At 42.3% G+C, this 17535-nt stretch overlaps 1 protein-coding gene across 1 annotated transcript; it reads left to right on the top strand.

The window, feature by feature from the left end:
• Nucleotides 1-7162: 7162 nt before the first annotated feature.
• On the top strand, nucleotides 7163-8052 carry LOC127972307 (uncharacterized). Its single transcript, XM_052575733.1, has 2 exons — nucleotides 7163-7376; nucleotides 7547-8052. The coding sequence occupies exons 1-2, from the start codon at nucleotides 7175-7177 to the stop codon at nucleotides 7957-7959; spliced, it is 615 nt and encodes a 204-aa protein (XP_052431693.1). The 5' UTR covers nucleotides 7163-7174; the 3' UTR covers nucleotides 7960-8052.
• Nucleotides 8053-17535: the final 9483 nt, after the last annotated feature.

Raw genomic sequence — 17535 nt, 5'->3', positions numbered from 1 at the left:
TAAATGTTCACCCACCGTCAATGACAAGGAAAATGGTGACTCCCGCGATTCCCGCCTGGATGTTGACGCTTGCGCACTTTGCAGTGCCAAAGCTAATATTTAGGGGTAAATTTTACTTATTCTTTTAGGCTGGCAGTTAATACTGTTAAAAAATAGATAGTGTAGGTACAAAGTACCCATTATTTTTAATTTTACTTGCTAACTCATATACTTAAGTAAACTATAACTGATTTTCATGGGTTGTATTTAACACCCTCAAGAGTAATTTTTTACAGTGTAGATAGACCGGGGACTTATATGAGGATCCTGTTTGTGGACTTCAGCTCGGCCTTTAACACGATCATCCCAAACCTCCTCATGCCCAAACTAACTCAGCTCTCCATGTCCATGTCCATCTGTTAGTGGATCAACAGCTTCCTGACAGACAGGCAGCAGCTAGTGAGGCTGGGAAAATACACATCTAGCACCTGTACAATCAGCACTGGAGCTCCCCAGGGCTGCGTTCTCTCCCCACTGCTCTTCTCCCTGTACACCAATGATTGCACGTCTAAGGACCCCTCTGTCAAGCTTTTGAAGTTTGCAGATGACACCACACTCATCGGGCTCATTCTGGACGGTGACAAGCCTGCTTACAGGCAGGAGGTTAAAGAGCTGGCTGTCTGGTGCAGTCTTAACAACCTGGAGCTTAAAACGTTCAAAACAGTGAAGATGATCTTGGACTTCAGGAAAACCCCCCTGCATTCCCCCCACTCACCATCATGAACAGCACTGTTACTGCAGTGGAGTCATTCAGGTTACTGGGCACCACTATCTCCCAGGACCTGAAGTGGGACATTCACATTGATTTCATTGTGAAAACGGCCCAGCAGAGGTTTTCCTTCCTTCGCCAGCTGAGGAAGCTAAACCTGCCACAGGAGCTGCTGAAATAGTTCTACTCCACCATCATTAAATCCAACCTTTGCACTTCAGTAACTGTCTGGCTCAGCTCAGCTTCTAAATCTGACCTCAGAAGACTGCAGAGGGTAGTCCGGACTGCTGAGAGAATCATCGGTACAACCTTCGCTTCTATTCAAGAACTGTACTTATCCAGAGTGAGCAAAAGGGCTTGCAAAATCACTCTGGACCCCTCACATCCAGCACACGCCCTCTTTGCCACTCCCTGTTGCCATCTGGTCGACGCTACAGAGCACTGAGCACCAGAACGACGAGGCACAGGATCAGTTTCTTCCCTCAGGCAATCCATCTTATAAACACTTGATAATAACTGTGGAACACACTTCACTTTTTATATTTAAAACATTTTTGCACATAATATACTTGTATATTTGTATTTTTTATTCTTTTATTGTGTTTTTTGTTCTGTCGCTGTCATTATGTTGCACTGCGGAGCTTCTGTCACGAAAACAAATTCCTTGTATGTGTGAACATACCTGGCAACAGTGTTTGGAATAACGCCGTTTAATAGAATGGCGTTACGTAACAACATTTTTTTTTTCAGTAACGGGGTAATCTAACTAATTTATTTTCCCGTCATTGTAACGCCGTTAACATTATTGGACGTTAAATGCTGTGTGTTACTATGCATTGATTTAATAAACTATGTAATCCGAACGCACCCCTGGCTCACACAGCGAGTGAGGAGGTGGGTTAATAACGAGATAAGCGATTATGATTGGCTAAGGCAGAGTCAGGTATTTCATGGTAGCCAATCAGAGCCAGTGTTATGAAGTTATTTTTTATTCAAAACAACTGAACACCTGTGACTTAAGTCACACTCGAGTCCGAGTCTCAAACTCGAGTCCCCATCTCTGGGCAGTGCGATTTTTAGTTGTAAAGAAAAGCCACACATGTGTATCAGTAAATTTGAAGTCACAGAGATAAATGTTTTAAGAGTTGCAAACCTGTAGACTTTTTTTCTCTCCCACAAACACAACACAACAGTTACACCTTCTCAAATTCAATCAGAAGTAGCTCTTCTGATTGGCTGAAATTCTCTAATCTCTAAACACTCCCGCCCACTACCTCTACAGATGCACAAATCACTTTTGAACCAAATATCTCGGTGCAAAAGGGAGAGCGCGAAACTTGTCACTTGTAAGCCAAAAACAGTGTTTGAGATTCATCGCAGCAGATTCAAGCAGATGTAGTTATGTACTTTGTGTTTGTGTTAGAAAAATATACAAGACATTTCTGAGAAAATATTCTACAAGTGTGCAACTCTCATTTGATGAATTCACGTATTGATTTGCGGATGTTCAACATTTCTCCACAACTTCACATTTCTTAATGCGGGTGAGTAAATGCGTTTTGCACCACATTCACTGCAGCAATTTTTTCAAAAATGTGAGCGTACGAGTTTCTAAATGTGTGATTTGTAGAATAGGATTTGTGCACCTGCAATGAAGAATTTGAGAAGGTGTAACTGTTGTGTTGTGTTTGTGGGAGAGAAAAAAAGTCTACAGGTTTGCAACTCTTAAAACATTTATCTCTGTGACTTCAAATTTACTGATACACATGTGTGGCTTTTCTTTACAACTACAAATCGCACTGCCCAGAGATGGGGACTCGAGTTTGAGACTCGGACTCGAGTGTGACTTAAGTCGCACACACAGTGACTTCAGACTCGACTTGAGACTCGTCCTCGAAAGACTTCAGACTCGACTCGGACTCGAGCTGCGGGACTCGTGAACAATGTTAATTTTTAGTAAACGTCTGATGAGCTTGCTGTTATTCCCTCCCTCCGTTACCTTTAACCTGCCCACGTAACACGTGACGTACTACTATCTGCTGCGCGCGGGCGCAGCCACACAGAGGACAACGAACGAACAAACATGTCGACTGCTGTGCCAGTGCCATTCATTATTAGCTTTGGATTTAAAAACTTCAAACAGGACGGCACAAACAGAAGAAGCGCTCAATGCAAAATATGCGATATCAGGATAAAAGATTCAGGCTCAACCACATCAAATTTTATCAGGCATCTGAAAACGCATCCTGACAGGTCAGTAAACATGTTTAGCTCAGCATGACGTTAACTCCGACTGTCTGTCTTCCTTAAGAAAAATAAATGATCGTTTGTTTAAAGCTTGTTGTATGGTGTTCTGTAGGACCCCTTTTCAAAAAGTGGGGAGAAATTTTAGGTCCTCTATAATGATTGCTTGTTCAGTGCCATGACCGCTGACATTATTTATTTGCTATCATCTCCGTGCTCTCTGTTCTGCATCGAGTCTGAATTTGAACACTAAAACATAAGATTATACAAGACGGTTAATTTATATTGTAAAATCTAAAGCGCGGTTTGGTGGTCCCTCACTGAAGCTCTGTTAACTGGTTGCCATAGAAACATGACACGCGCTTGAGACTGCACCTGCGCGCTAGCTGGATCAACCTAAAACATTTTATTTTGAGTGTCCTAATTTTACAAGTTGCAAGTTACAAAAAAAATACAAGCAGTGTCTGATCACAGCCGGGTTTTCTCCGAGTCTGATCTGATGACGGGTATTACATACATATGTTAAACAGACAATGTTAAACAGACCCAGGACCCGAAGTAATTGATTTTGACCCGACCCGGCTGATCATTCACTGTGAAGACCTCACAATACTGGGACTCTCCATAGGCTTAATGGTTTTACTAATGTACAAACTGTATAATCTATCCTCCTACACTAATGTAAACCTACCAATCACAGAAAACTTTTGGCCTTTTTTGAATTTCAAAAAATACCATTTAGTGTGTTTTTTAAGCCATTTGGGAGAAAACAGCAGGCCCTGACAAAAGGAAGACAGCGTAAAGGTACACAGGACCTACAATTTCCACACTTTTATTAGCCCCGTACAGTGTTGAGAAGATATATATTCTTCACAGAAAATGAGCCAAGGGCAATGAGTCTGAGTTTGAAAAAAATATTTAATCGTATAAAAAAGTTAGTTGTTGCTTATAAATTTTGCAATATTTTCATGATACCCTCAGTTCAGAACCTTGTGGTTTCGGATGGGCTTTGTTGCACATAAAATTGTTAGCTATAAGATAAGCATCTTACCTGTTGTCTTTTCATATTCATCGATGACATCTTCAGGTTTAATGAGTTCAACAAAGCAAAGAAAGGGTCCAGTGCACAGGGACAGAGCAGCATTGATTCATTCTTAAGCCAGATAAGAGGTGTGCAGCTATACAGCCAGGGGCATCCCAGACAGAAGGCCATTACTGAATCCATAATACAGGACCTCATCATTTCATGCAACCTACCTCTATCTTTGATTGACAATCCTAGCTTCAGGAATTTTATGTCAGTGGTAGAGGAGAGATACTGCCCAGTAAGTCGAAGCACCGTAACCAGACGTCTGAGTGAGATAGTAGCAGAAAAAGAGTCCAAGATAAAATGTAAACTACAAAAGACTGACAATGTGTCTGTGACAGTGGACATCTGGACTGACAGGAGCATGCGTGGCTTCTTAGGGGTAACAGCCCACTTCATGGAAGTGGAGGAGAAAGACTGCCCAAGAAGACTGCAGACAGTTCTCCTAAGTTGTGAACGATTCACTGGGTCACACACTGGAGAGAGAATAAGTGAGAAATTTGAGGAGATATGTGACAACTTTAATATAAAACATAAATTGGATTACATCATCTGCGATAATGCCTCAAATATGAAGAAAGCCTTCACAGTTTGTTTCCCTTCTGCTAAAACTAACAATGAAGATGATGATGAAGATGAGCTGGGAAACAGTTGCATGTGGGAGGAAGTAAGTGAGGAATACCAGGATGACGTGGAATCCATCCAGAGCAGCTGTCGGCAGCAGCGGCTGCAGTGCTTTGCACATTCATTGCAGCTTGTTGTAAGAGATGGACTTAAGGAGACAAAAACTCTGAACAGTGCAATGGCAAAAGTGACAAAATTTTGCAGTTTACTCCATTCTACTTGTAGACTGAAGGAAGCATTTGAGGCAGAGTATGGAGCAAACCGAAGCATCCCCTCAGCTGTGTCCACACGATGGAACACAACTCTTCGCCTTGTGGAGGCAGTCACTGACCTGGATCCCCAAAGCCTAAACTCTCTCCTGGAAGCCCAAGGACATAAAGGTCTGTGCTTAACATCCAGAGAATGGAGTCAGCTCAAAAAGCTTGTGGACAATTTAACCCCATTTCTGCAAGCAACAGACCTTACACAAGGAGAGAAGGTGGTGACTGTCAGTGCGGCTCTACCTTGTGTACTCTCACTCAACAGCCACCTCATCCAAATGCTGAATGCATCTCGTCACCTGGTTGGCTTAGTGAACAGGGGCGGACTTTACCATTAGGCAAAGGTCGGCAATTGCCTTGGGCCCCGAGCTACCTAGGGGCCCCCAAAATGCCCCATTAACTTGCTTAAAGATTTTTATTTTTTTTTACTTCGTGCAAAATATATATTTCTAAAACTCCATTTGCGAAAAATGGCATCAAATCATTAGTGTCGCAGACAGGAGGGCCCCCCCCACCTCACTACATTGGACTATTCCATTATTTCACTTACTGCGCATCTGCGAAAGTGACAAGGCTGTAATGCGCCAAAAAACTGACGAAGAAGAAGTGATTGACAGTGATAGACATTGTGTACAGAGAGAGAGTGTTGACAGTAAAAATGAAGCGAAGCTACCCAAGCGGTGCTGAAAAAAGGAAGAAACAGGAAGAAAGCAAAAAGATTTTAGGAAAATTGATGAGTAATGAGTACTAGCAGTCACTAGCCGCATTTCCACTGTCGGCCCAGTGCGAGCCAGGGCTTAAAAGAGGCCGTTTGTTTGCATGCTTTGTTATATATTCAAATTCAAAATCATCGATGTTTTAACTATAGAATTGATTTAATTTATCAGGACTCAAAATTAATCACACATAAATACACTTATTTCTATTTTATTTATTTATTTTTAACGCTTATGACAATAGCCTGCTTATTCAGTCGAGTCTGTCTCTGTTTATTAGCCACAGTATAGCCGTCACATTTAGAATGAATGATAATATCTCTATTTTTATAAAAGCTCCCGAACAAAAAACATTATTAGGCTATATTCTTTTATGATAGGCAACGTGAGATAAACTCGAGACGAGGCTTGTGAAAGATAATATAAGTTACTTAATACACGATTGTGATAGAGAATAAGAAGCTGACGTCTGATTTCTTCAAGCGGTCATATTTTACCATGTTTACTATGGTAATATGTTTAGCGTGCATATCTTTTTCATCGCTTATACATATTTCTGCCTTGTATGGTGATTATCCACATTGGATCAAGTTATTTCAAACACTCGCTGCTGACTGAAAGAGAGTTTTGAGCTCAACTTATTTAAAAAAAAAAAGTGTTTAATGCTGGTGTTAGCTGTTATCTTTCTTAAATGATCCTCGGCGCAGACTCTTTATTTTTATAAAAGCTCCCGAACAAAAATCATTATTATATTTTGATGATATGCAACGTGGAGCTAAACTCTTGAAACGAGACGACAGATAAAATGTTACTTAATAAATACACAATTGTGATAGAGAATAAGAAGCTGACGTCTGATTTCTCCAAGCGGTCATATTTAGCATGTTTACTGTGTAACGTTAATGTTTAGCGTGCATAGTCTTTTACATCGCTTATAAATATTTCTGCCTTGTTTAGTGATTATAATCCACATCGGATCAAGCAAACACTTGCTGCGAACTAAGAGTGAGTTTTGAGCTCAACTTATTTTAAAACGTCGTTAATGCTGCTGTTAAAGCTGTTATCTTTCTGAAATTATCCGCGCTGACGCTCTCTAGACACGGAGAAACTCCGCCTTTGTTCATGACCCCTCCTCTAGCCCCAGCTGGTCCGCTTTGGCTCAAGGTTTTCGTCGGGCCAAAAAACCCTGGCCGTTGGCCCCGAGGAAGCCCCGGCGAGGCACGATCAAGCCCCGGAAGTGACAGTGGAAACGCGACTGGCCCTGGCACTGGCACGCACTAGCACGCCCGGTCCTAGCTCGGTAGTGGAAACACGGCAGATGTTTATACATCATTGCTGTGTGAAGACTGCTGAAGAGAAGTAACAAGTAGGGCTTTTTTTTTTTAAATAAGGATTGACAAAAGGAGGGAAACAAGAGATGTAGAGGGCCCCATGTCTGTGTTTGCCTTGGGCCCCAAAATGTCTAAATCCGCCCCTGTTAGTGAAAGCACTGCAGATGTCACTCCAACGCCGTTTCCAGGGGATGTTTGCAAATGTCAGAATGGATGAAACAGCACAACCCTCCATAGAGCTTCCATTTGGAGATATGGTCTACATGTTGTCTGCACTACTAGACCCATCATTCTGCCTCTTTTGGCTAGAACAAGATGTCCTCACACCAGATGAAGTCAAGAGTGAGGTGAAGAAGATGATGATAGGTAGGTGAATACACATTAACAGATTTAAAAGATTATCATCACATTATGCATCTAACATATTAAAATCTTGTCTTACTTTTTGATTCATGACTTAAGCATCACCACTGTGCATTTAGTGTATTAACGTCATAATATTGTAACGAACCATCATTTTTGTGGAATATTTTCAGACCTTCTCTTGGTTGAGGCTCAGAAAGTCACCATACCTGAGGGCAGCAGTGGAGAAGATGAGGAGGAGCCAGCAGTACCTGCTAAAACTCCACGTCTTTTCTCTGGCTACCGCAAGAAGAGTACCAAGAAAAATGCAGACCATCACACATCCTGCAAAGATGAGGTCATTCGCTATATCCAGGTGTGCTCTGAAGAAGAAGTTGACTGTATGGATTTCTGGCAAAAGCATGCAAAGGTCTTCCCAAGGCTTTATCTTGTGTCTATGAAACTGCTTGCAGTTCCTGCCACAAGTGCACCAGTGGAAAGGGTATTTAGTCATGGAGGCCTTATAATGCGCCCTCACCGAGCCAGACTTAGTGCAAAGACACTGTCAAGCTTGATCTTTTTGAAATGTAACCATTCTGTTGCTTAAGACTTTTCTAGTTCTTAGGCCACTGAAGGACACCTAGAAGCCAGAAATGTTTTTGTGGCCTGGTTAACCAGTCTAATCTCATCCTTTGGATTTTTTTATTTTATTATTTCTAAACATTTTGTTCTTAACAAGTTACAGGCCATAAGTTGGTCAGTTGCTTCACATTCACTCTAAAAATGTTGAGCGTTTGAATGTTGTGCTATCCAGACACTAAGTTAATAACAAATAATTGAGGATTCTCTATCATAATTTTCTTCTAGAATAATAATTTTTATAAAGCTTGTATATTTAAGTTCAGTAATTTCACTTAAATGACAACTATTTTGCATTGTGATTTAAGTGAAATTATTGAACTTAAATATACGAGCTTGATAAAAATTATCATTCTAGAAGAAAATTTCAGATTGCACTTAAAAGGCTTTTGCATTTGAACTCTTCGTATATTTCACATTGTTTGGTTTGTTGCAATAGCGTTTTGCATTTAGCTACAATGTGATGTTTGACCATATTTGGTCTTTCTTAATTTTTGGTCTGTACTGTACTGTGTGTTCATGCTACAATGCAAAATACAGATATTAACTTAAAAGTAAAGCATTCTTGGTGTTTTTTTCATGTTGCAATAGCCTGTTTACACTGATTATATACCAAAATCAAAGCTGATACTATATGCTAATAGATAGAGGTGTCATAATAACATATTGTGGCGAGTGGGGCGGGGCCGAGAGGCGTGGGAACGAGGAGTGAGGCCAGGTGTAGTGATTGGAGATGAGCTACACCTGCGCCCCACCGCCGGTCTTGAGTCCCACGTAGGAGATGGAAGGATATAAAACTGGAGTGACGACCGTGAAGGACGAGAGAGGACCAGGCCTGGGACGTTATTTTATGTGTTTGCTTTTATTTGTGCGCGTCAGTCGCCGTGAGGGGCTGACGCGCTGTTTTGTTTATTTTTGAATATTAAAATGTTTTGATTGTCCGCCGGTTCCCGCCTCCTTCTTCCCGATGTATAAGAAGTTCAATATTGTTACAGTGGTGCCGAAGCCCGGGAGAAGGAGGGACGCGCTGCTGAAGATCCCTCGCCGCTGTGGTGAATCCGCGGTGCCCTCGAGCAGGCGAGGTATGTGCCGCCGGGGACGCTCGAGGCGGTGGGCTGGAGCGAGTTGCCGGGGACGGGCGAGCTCGCTACCGACTGCCCACGATATGGAGGGGCGGCTGCCGTCCGTGAGGGAGCGGAGGAGTCGGCGCCATTCGCCAGGGGGCTGGAGCCTGCCGCCTCCGTGACTGAATCCGGAGGGGCAGGGAACGGGGGACTCCTGCCGCTGCCCAAAATCGGAGGAGCCGTCGCCGTCCACCGGGCGGCGGAGGAGTGTCGTGCCGTCCGCCGAGGGCCGTCCAGTGCCACCGCCGGGCACCGCGGAGGTGATCACCCAGCCGGTGGAGGGCCGAGCAGCAGTGCGTCTGGGAACCGGAATTTTTTTTTTTTCCTCTCTCCCCTCTCTCGTCCTTGTCGCTCCTCCTTCCATCTCCTTTTCTCTCGCCTCGTCTGTCCTACCCCCAGGTTCCTGCAGGTCCCCGTGAGCGGTCCCCCCCGGAGGGAGGGGGGGGGGGGGAGTAGAGCGCAGTCTCGAGGGTACCCCCCGGCCTGCGAGGGGCGATGGGGGTATGTGGCGAGTGGGGCGGGGCCGAGAGGCGTGGGAACGAGGAGTGAGGCCAGGTGTAGTGATTGGAGATGAGCTACACCTGCGCCCCACCGCCGGTCTTGAGTCCCACGTAGGAGATGGAAGGATATAAAACTGGAGTGACGACCGTGGAGGACGAGAGAGGACCAGGCCTGGGACGTTATTTTATGTGTTTGCTTTTATTTGTGCGCGTCAGTCGCCGTGAGGGGCTGACGCGCTGTTTTGTTTATTTTTGAATATTAAAATGTTTTTGATTGTGCGCAGGTTCCCGCCTCCTTCTTCCCAATGTATATGGAGTTCAATATTGTTACACATATTACATGCTTTGAATTCCTTATATATAGCTATGCAGTGTTCTAAGCAGCTTGGATGGGTCGCTGTACGTGATGCAACATTCATTATAACCAGAGACTTAATATAATAAAGAGACTTGAGACTTGACTTGGACTCTAGCTCAGAGACTTCAGACTTGACTTGGACTCTAGCTCAGAGACTTGAGACTTGACTTGGACTCTAGCTCAGAGACCTGAGACTTGACTTGGACTCTAGCTCAGAGACTTGTGAGCATCTCTGGCACTGCCACAGGTGTTCAGTTGTTTTGAATCAAAAATAACTTCATACAGTGTTTTTACGCCAGCGGCATCAAGCACGCACGCACGCACGCAAGATTCACAGCAGCCGCAGAGATGGCGAGTCAGGAGCAATCCGATGAAAAGGTGGCATTTTCAAGGTGGAGATATAAGCACTAATTCAAATTCATTGTGGTCAAGGGCAAGAACATGCATATAATGTGTACATGTAACATGTGACAAACACATCTACAAAGCTAGTGGCCAAAAACACTTATTACAAAGATAATACTTGGAAGTGCAGGATAAAACTCTTGCTGTCTGTTGACGTGCAATAAATATTGAAAATTATGTAAGAACGCCTGTCTGTTCTACTCATTTTAACTGACTTGTGAAAACTGCTCCAAATTTTTTAAACAGTTACACAAATAGTTACTTTCCCTGGTAACGAGTTACTTTTATTATAGAGTAAATCAGTTACTAACTCAGTTCCTTTTTAACTATAACTAATTACTTTTTTAAAGTAACATTCCCAACAGTGCCTGGCAATAAAGTTCATTTTGATTCGGATTCTGATTCTTCTAATAAATACAAATTATGAATAATATACAATTTATTAAGTGTCCCTAATACCTGTGTACTTATATATTAACAAGATGTGTCCATAATATGTAACCACAGTGTAAGTGCACACTGGTACATAGTACCAACAAAGCGGGGTAACGGCTCCGGCAAGTGAGTACAAAAGGGAGAAGTAACAGAGCATTCGCGTAATCACATTGGTGGAGCAGTTTGAGCATGCATCAGTTGCTTTTAAGGTCTGTAAGTTCACGAATAAAGTGACGTGACATTCAACCAAGTATGGTGACCCATAGTCAGAATTCGTGCTCTGCATTTAACCAATCCAAAGTGCACACACACAGCAGTGAACACACACACACACCGTGAACACACCCTGAGCAGCGGGCAGCGATTTATGCTGCGGTGCCCAGGGAGCAGCTGGGGGTTCGGTGCCTTGCTCAAGGGCACCTAAGTCATGGTATTGACAGCCCGAGATTCAAACCAACAACCCTAGGGTTAGGAGTCGCATTTTCTAACCACTAGGCCACGATTTCCCCGTAATAACCAGGAAATGCCAGGCAATTTAAAAACAGCAAATGTCAGGCCTAAAACAGTTTTGAAAAGTTGTGGAATTTTATTTTACAAATCTATGTATTATAGGGCCCCTAGTGTTGAGTAAAGAAAATGCTGTACTATCCAAATAGTTATTTGCTTACCCCTGCATTGCGAATAAGCGGAGATCTGTCACCTTCAGGCTGTGTACAGCACATCAATCTGACTAGATGCAGGTGAAGTTACAAGTTTCGCTAAGAGCTTGAGGATCTAATGGCGTTACATAGTTTTTGTGACAAGCTCTTTTTAACACGTATCATTGGTTAAATATTTGTAAAACCCTCTGATTTAAAATAATAATAATGAATTATAATAGAGATATGAAGTTTGGATAGCTTTTCAAGGCACATCTGTCTGGGTTAGAGTATGGCAACTGCTATACTCTGCCACAGAGCCTAGCCGGGGCCTCAAATCTAGTCCCTAGCCTTGCCCTGGACCATGTCCGACAGCTTATCAGAATTACCACCCAAGTCCATCTGTTTTCCCCCTTCTCCCTAAACAGCTTATTCTAAGGTTTCAGCTATAAAAATAATTCCGTTTTTTCATGTAATAGCAAAGTGATTATATTTTGTTTCATTATTTTTATTTTAGAAAAAAAAGTTAATTTAGAAAAACATTTGGAGCATTTTTTGTTAGTTAAATATACGTTCCTTTTCAGGAACTCGAGCTGCGTCAAGTGAAGCAGTGTCTCGTTCCTTCAAGGAACCAGGGTTACATTCGTAACCTTGAGATGTTTTATTTTTCGAATTAAAGACCAAGTGGCCAGAGAGAGACCGTGAGCTTATGTCTATCAATTTAGCCATCTCAAATCATCACAACTTGCCTGAAATAAAATCTATTTATATAAAACAGTTCAAGCATATAACAAAAGTGACGTGACATTCAGCCAAGTATGGTGACCCATACTCAGAATTCGTGCTCTGCATTTAACCTATCCAAAGTTCACACACCCAGAGCAGTGGGCAGCCATTTATGCTGCTGCGCCCGGGGAGCAGTTGGGGGTCCAGTGCCTTGCTCAATGGCACCTAAATCATGGTATTGAGGGTGGAGAGAGCATTGTACATGCACTCCCCCCACCCACAATTCCTGCCAGCCCGAGACTCGAACTCACAACTTTTTTATTGCGAGTCCGACTCTAACCATTAGGCCACAACTTTCCCATTAACAATGTTTAAAGGTCAAACCCAAATAAATGTGTGTTATGTTCAACAGTTTGTGCAGAGACGCTTTGCAGGACATGAAGGCACCAGCACGATCACTTGCATTTTTTTTTTCAGTGGATACACCGTACAAAAATGAACCAAGAATCTGTGAAAACATGCCTCACAGACATGATAAATATATCTATAGTAAACTTTAAATGACTATTTAACAAAATAAAACAAATTTAAAACCAAAACGCTTTCATTATAATTATAATCATAATACTTAAAGATGGCAAGTCAGGATAGGCAAATTTATCCTTGCGACACTGACTATTATTAGTTTATTAGTAAATAACTAAAATATACCCTTACAGTTTCCCCCAATACATTTATGGTAATTACTTTTACTGGTGCTTTATGGCAAGCTTGAGCCTTTTGCATGTATTTGAATGCAGAACTGTTCAGCTCCACTGATGGCACGCATCATGCTGCTGCTGCGAGACAATAAACATAATGCTATCCCTAGATTTAGCATCTTTCATCATGGGTTCTACTCTGCCATATGGAAACGCCACCCCTGGATCCACAAAAATTAGCAGGTTAGACTTTTAGTTATTGAAATATGTTCTCAGGGCAGCATTGCATCTTATTGGTTCTCTCAGTCATCCAATCAGCGACAGCAGGAGGCGGGACATGGATTATTTGATTTTTTTTCTCAGGACGCGGGAGACATCACGCTAAGGAGATCGTTGCAGTTAAGGTAATGTTATGTTTTCTGTTGAACTATATTTTATTATTACATTAAAATGTCAAAATAATGAAGTATTTGGATTTTAAGTTAAGGTAATGTTGTGTTTTATGTTGAACTATATTAGATTATTACATTAAAATGTCTAGATAATGAAGTATATATAACGAGTAAGGTTATAGCTTAATTTTTCTATCGAGCTGTTATTTAACTAGCTAGCTAACTGATGTAAGTAAGCTAAATCGGAACATTAGCTAGCTAGCTCTGAGAAAGGATAATAGCTAATGTTAGCTTATATTCTATTATAACTTTTACTGGCTATAATAGCAAGTTAAGCTGCTGTCATTGCACAATTTTGCTGTGGTATTGTTGCTATTCCCAGAACATTTTGTCATAGCTGTATAAACAACAAAATGCTTAGCTGCACTTTAGTGCATTTTTGATGCATATATTCTAATACTGGTCTTAGAGCACCTTGTCGTATTTAAATGCAACATTAATTTGCTGCTTTAAGGGTATTTTTGCAGCATGAATTCTAATACTGCCCTCAGGGCACCTTACCATATATCCATGCAACATTCATTTGCTGCTCTTAGTGCATTTTTGTTGCAGATATTCTAATGCTGCTCTCAGGGCACCTTACCGTATCTCCGTGCAATGATTTGCTGCTCTCAGCGCATTTTTGTTGCAGATATTCTAATGCTGCTCTCAGGGCACCTTACCGTAATTCCATGCAATCATTTGCTGCTATAAGCGCATTTTTGTTGCAGATATTCTAATGCTGCTCTGAGGGCACCTTACCGTAACTCCATGCAATCATTTGCTGCTCTCAGCGCATTTTTGTTGCAGATATTCTAATGCTGCTCTCAGGATACCTTACCGTATCTCCATGCAATCATTTGCTGCTCTTAGCGCATTTTTGTTGCAGATATTCTAATGCTGCTCTCAGGGTACCTTACCGTATCTCCATGCAACATTCATTTGTTGCTCTTAGCGCATTTTTGTTGCAGATATTCTAATGCCACCCTCAGGGCACCTTACTGTATCTCTGTGCAATCATTTGCTGCTCTCAGCGCATTTTTGTTGCAGATATTCTAATGCTGCTCTCAGGGCACCTTAACGTAATTCCATGCAATCATTTGCTGCTATAAGCGCATTTTTGTTGCAGATATTCTAATGCAACCCTCAGGGCACCTTACCATATCTCCATGCAATCATTTGCTGCTCTTAGCGCATTTTTGTTGCAGATATTCTAATGCTGCTCTGAGGGCACCTTACCGTATCTCCATGCAATCATTTGCTGCTCTAAGTGCATTTTTGTTGCAGATATTCTAATGCAACCCTCAGGGCACCTTACCGTATCTCCATGCAATCATTTGCTGCTCTTAGCGCATTTTTGTTGCAGATATTCTAATGCCACCCTCAGGGCACCTTACTGTATCTCTGTGCAATCATTTGCTGCTCTCAGCGCATTTTTGTTGCAGAAATTCTCATGCTGCTCTCAGGGCACCTTACCGTATCTCCATGCAGTCATTTGCTGCTCTTAGCGCATTTTTGTTGCAGATATTCTAATGCTTCTCTGAGGGCACCTTATGATATTAGATCTACAATTGGCAGCTCTAAGGGTATTTTTGCAGCATGAATTCTAATACTGCACTCAGGGCACCTTACTGTATCTCCATGCAACATTAATTTGCTGCTCTTAGCGCATTTTTGTTGCAGATATTCTAATGCTGCTCTGAGGGCACCTTACCGTATCTCCATGCAATCATTTGCTGCTCTTAGTGCTGTTATGTTGAGGATATTCTAATGCTGCTCTCAGGGCACCTTACCGTAACTCCATGAAATCATTTGCTGCTATAAGCGCATTTTTGTTGCAGATATTCTAATGCCACCCTCAGGGCACCTTACCATAACTCCATGCAATCATTTGCTGCTCTTAGCGCATTTTTGTTGCAGATATTCTAATGCTGCTCTGAGGGCACCTTACCGTAACTCCATGCAATCATTTGCTGCTCTTAGTCCATTTTTGTTGTAGATATTCTAATGCCACCCTCAGGGCACCTTACCGTATCTCCATGCAATCATTTGCTGCTCTTAGTGCTGTTATGTTGAGGATATTCTAATGCTGCTCTCAGGGCACCTTACCGTAACTCCATGAAATCATTTGCTGCTATAAGCGCATTTTTGTTGCAGATATTCTAATGCCACCCTCAGGGCACCTTACCATAACTCCATGCAATCATTTGCTGCTCTTAGCGCATTTTTGTTGCAGATATTCTAATGCTGCTCTGAGGGCACCTTACCGTAACTCCATGCAATCATTTGCTGCTCTTAGTCCATTTTTGTTGTAGATATTCTAATGCCACCCTCAGGGCACCTTACCGTATCTCTGTGCAATCATTTGCTGCTCTCAGCGCATTTTTGTTGCAGATATTCTAATGCTGCTCTCAGGATACCTTACTGTATCTCCATGCAATCATTTGCTGCTCTTAGCGCATTTTTGTTGCAGATATTCTAATGCTGCTCTCAGGGTACCTTACCGTATCTCCATGCAACATTCATTTGTTGCTCTTAGCGCATTTTTGTTGCAGATATTCTAATGCCACCCTCAGGGCACCTTACTGTATCTCTGTGCAGTCATTTGCTGCTCTCAGCGCATTTTTGTTGCAGAAATTCTAATGCTGCTCTCAGGGCACCTTACCGTATCTCCATGCAGTCATTTGCTGCTCTTAGCGCATTTTTGTTGCAGATATTCTAATGCTTCTCTGAGGGCACCTTATGATATTAGATCTACAATTGGCAGCTCTAAGGGTATTTTTGCAGCATGAATTCTAATACTGCACTCAGGGCACCTTACTGTATCTCCATGCAACATTAATTTGCTGCTCTTAGCGCATTTTTGTTGCAGATATTCTAATGCTGCTCTGAGGGCACCTTACCGTATCTCCATGCAATCATTTGCTGCTCTTAGTGCTGTTATGTTGCGGATATTCTAATGCTGCTCTCAGGGCACCTTACCGTAACTCCATGAAATCATTTGCTGCTATAAGCGCATTTTTGTTGCAGATATTCTAATGCCACCCTCAGGGCACCTTACCATAACTCCATGCAATCATTTGCTGCTCTTAGCGCATTTTTGTTGCAGATATTCTAATGCTGCTCTGAGGGCACCTTACCGTAACTCCATGCAATCATTTGCTGCTCTTAGTCCATTTTTGTTGTAGATATTCTAATGCCACCCTCAGGGCACCTTACCGTATCTCTGTGCAATCATTTGCTGCTCTCAGCGCATTTTTGTTGCAGATATTCTAATGCTGCTCTCAGGATACCTTACCGTATCTCCATGCAATCATTTGCTGCTCTTAGCGCATTTTTGTTGCAGATATTCTAATGCTGCTCTCAGGGTACCTTACCGTATCTCCATGCAACATTCATTTGTTGCTCTTAGCGCATTTTTGTTGCAGATATTCTAATGCCACCCTCAGGGCACCTTACTGTATCTCTGTGCAATCATTTGCTGCTCTCAGCGCATTTTTGTTGCAGATATTCTAATGCTGCTCTCAGGGCACCTTACCGTAACTCCATGCAATCATTTGCTGCTCTAAGTGCATTTTTGTTGCAGATATTCTAATGCAACCCTCAGGGCACCTTACCGTATCTCCATGCAATCATTTGCTGCTCTTAGCGCATTTTTGTTGCAGATATTCTAATGCCACCCTCAGGGCACCTTACTGTATCTCTGTGCAGTCATTTGCTGCTCTCAGCGCATTTTTGTTGCAGAAATTCTAATGCTGCTCTCAGGGCACCTTACCGTATCTCCATGCAATCATTTGCTGCTCTAAGTGCATTTTTGTTGCAGATATTCCAATGCAACCCTCAGGGCACCTTACCATATCTCCATGCAGTCATTTGCTGCTCTCAGCGCATTTTTGTTGCAGAAATTCTAATGCTGCTCTCAGGGCACCTTACCGTATCTCCATGCAGTCATTTGCTGCTCTTAGCGCATTTTTGTTGCAGATATTCTAATGCTTCTCTGAGGGCACCTTATGATATTAGATCTACAATTGGCAGCTCTAAGGGTATTTTTGCAGCATGAATTCTAATACTGCACTCAGGGCACCTTACTGTATCTCCATGCAACATTCATTTGCTGCTCTTAGCGCATTTTTGTTGCAGATATTCTAATGCTGCTCTGAGGGCACCTTACCGTATCTCCATGCAATCATTTGCTGCTCTTAGTGCTGTTATGTTGCGGATATTCT

Source organism: Carassius gibelio, chromosome A4, assembly GCF_023724105.1.
Source record: "Carassius gibelio isolate Cgi1373 ecotype wild population from Czech Republic chromosome A4, carGib1.2-hapl.c, whole genome shotgun sequence".
In the NCBI taxonomy this organism is placed as follows: Eukaryota; Metazoa; Chordata; class Actinopteri; order Cypriniformes; family Cyprinidae; genus Carassius; species Carassius gibelio.
The sequence above is the reverse complement of the archived record's forward strand: the minus strand, read 5'-3'. Positions and strand labels throughout refer to the sequence as shown.